At 49.8% G+C, this 2,345-nt stretch overlaps 1 protein-coding gene across 1 annotated transcript in view; it reads left to right on the top strand.

The window, feature by feature from the left end:
• Window positions 1-2,345, top strand: part of CDHR3 (cadherin related family member 3) — a 53,562-nt gene that overhangs the window by 20,939 nt on the left and 30,278 nt on the right. The window contains exon 6 of the mRNA XM_023519599.1: window positions 31-135. Coding sequence (XP_023375367.1) covers window positions 31-135 — 105 coding nt within the window. The remainder of the gene's footprint in view (window positions 1-30; window positions 136-2,345) is intronic.

Here is a 2,345-nt window from a genome sequence, read left to right as displayed (position 1 = left end):
GATTCTCTCCCTTGCCTGTTTCCCTGACAGTTTCCATCTCACTGTGGGAGTGAGGGACAGCCGAGGCCTCAGAGCCTCCACGGAACTCCGGGTGAACGTCGTGAACCTCAACGACGAAATCCCGCGCTTTACCAGGTAGGCCTGAGGTATGTCGGACTCAGGGGCAGGCTGCTTCCTTGTTAGGTGGCCTGGTCTCCGTCAACACACATAATACAAGACAGCGGGATGCCCTTTGCTCTGGCCCCGAGGACAGCCAGAGGCTTGAGCTCTTCAGAGGCCTTCACCTGGGCCTCTGGACTTCCGGTGACCACCTTTGCTGTCCACACCTGCACAGTCACACCTATCAGGGGTTTATGGATGTGGTAAGGAGAGAGGAGGGACAGGCATGGCCAGGTGTGTGGCTTGCTACTGTGCACACACAGAAGGCACTTGCACAATGGTGCTCTCCATGGTAATGGCAGCAGAGTCCTCGGTGCATCATCAGGTGAGGTTCCCTAAAGTCGCACTAAGGAGAGGTCTGTTGTACTGGTGCCAGCCCACTACTGCCTGTGCTGAAGGGTCTTCCTGCCATGGCGGATCCGGAACAGAGAGCTGGCTGTGTGGCAGCTCCTGTGTCTAGCAGAGGCGAGGAAGGTAAATGCACCTGGTAGGGGCAGTTTGTGGGAATGGGCCTGGCACCATCTCAGGCATAAAAGGAGGACTCGAGCCTATTGAAGATGGGGACCCAGGGGGAGAAATGGGACTCTGAGCTAGCAGATGGCACTCCAAACAGCCTGGCTTGCTGGTTAGAGACTCTGTCTGCCTTTCTCTCTAATATGGGCACAGTGGCAAAACCACCTGCCTGGGGGTTAATTGGCATTATGGATCATGAATAAATTTAGCACTAGGTCCTCCACCAACAAAAAGCCATTAGGCCCCAAAGCAAGGTGGATGAATTGCAAAAGTATTTCAAGATTGGGAGGTATTAAGGGCACCCCACTTTCAGGCTAACTTGGTGCCACTTGGCAAACACACTGCAATTGTGAAACTTCTGGATATCATGGTCTACAGCCCATTTGCAGGTGTCACCGTGGAGGGGACAGCAGTAGATAAGCTCCCACATGATGCTGCCCATCAGCGCCTGTTGCCGGGTTAGACTCTGAAGGAGAACATAGTTATTTCTGTGATAGGTTGCTCCAGGAGCACAGGCTGGGCAGCTTATTAATAGTTATGACATCTCAGCCCAGACTCAGGCTCACGTATTGGCCCATAGGCTCTGCAGATTCTTCAGTAACCTCTAGAGGGAAGTGATGGCTGCTGTGCTGAGGCCTCCCTGAGGCCTTCCCCACACGCCCAGTCTGTGAGGACAGAAGCAGGTTAATGGGGTTGCAAAGGGAAAAATAATAAGTTCTCTCCAGGGGCAGCATTTGTAAACCATCTTGTTTGTACTACATCTTCCAAAACACAGAAATTGACCTCAGCAGAGAGAGAACATGACCTTGGCTGGTTTGGAGGGCACCCAGAGGTCAGGCTGGAACTCTCTGGTTCTCACTTTTGGCTTGAGTGAGGAATCTGTCAGGCTCCATGCAGGCAGGGAGTGGGATCTGTATGAGTGTCTAATTGTTTTTTTTATTCAGTCAACTTTATTTCAGTGTTCCATGGGCAGTGGTGGGGACTTTGACAGCTTTCACTCTGAAAAGAGGATTGGGGGTAGGGTGGCTGCCCTGGCCTTGCTCAGGCCACCAATTAGAGTCAGCCTTGTGCAGCAGCCGTCTGCACTTGGAAAGGCTTTGTTTCATTGCAACTTAGGTGTTTACTCTGAGGGCTTTCATGGTTCCCCTGAGCTTCTGATTTTCCTTTTCCCCCAAATCAGTGCTAACACTAACCATTAGTTATTTAATTTAGAATTAACAAAATGGATTTGAGTGTGAAATAGAAATGTAAAATGTGGAAACAGCCCTTCTACCTTTACCCATTGTTAAACTCCTGCAATTAACACAACAAAGGCATGTCCTATTTCTTGCCTGTTTGCTGAAAATGTCTCATCATTTTATCCTGGGTGGTGACAATGTCAGAATGCTTTATGGACTCATGATGTTACTCCAGGAGCCTGCTAGTATAAAAGCTGAGCACATTTTTATGAAAGTACCTGATGTGTTTGCTCTTTACCTGTGTGTAGGGCTTGCTCTTTTGCAGAACGTTTTATTCTAGAGCTGGGTAGGTAAGTCTTTCTCCCCTCCTGCCCATTTCTTTTGTATTTACCCTCAGTCTTTCTCCATCTGGTGCCTGACAGTGCCATGCACACCTTAGGCACTTACTGAATACTCATTGTGGCAATGAACCCATCCAGGGCCATCCAGAACTCA

The sequence above is a fragment of the Otolemur garnettii genome, unplaced genomic scaffold (assembly GCF_000181295.1).
Source record: "Otolemur garnettii isolate 467f Iridium unplaced genomic scaffold, OtoGar3 scaffold00005, whole genome shotgun sequence".
Taxonomy (NCBI): domain Eukaryota; kingdom Metazoa; phylum Chordata; class Mammalia; order Primates; family Galagidae; genus Otolemur; species Otolemur garnettii.
This window is presented reverse-complemented; position numbering and strand designations above follow the sequence as displayed.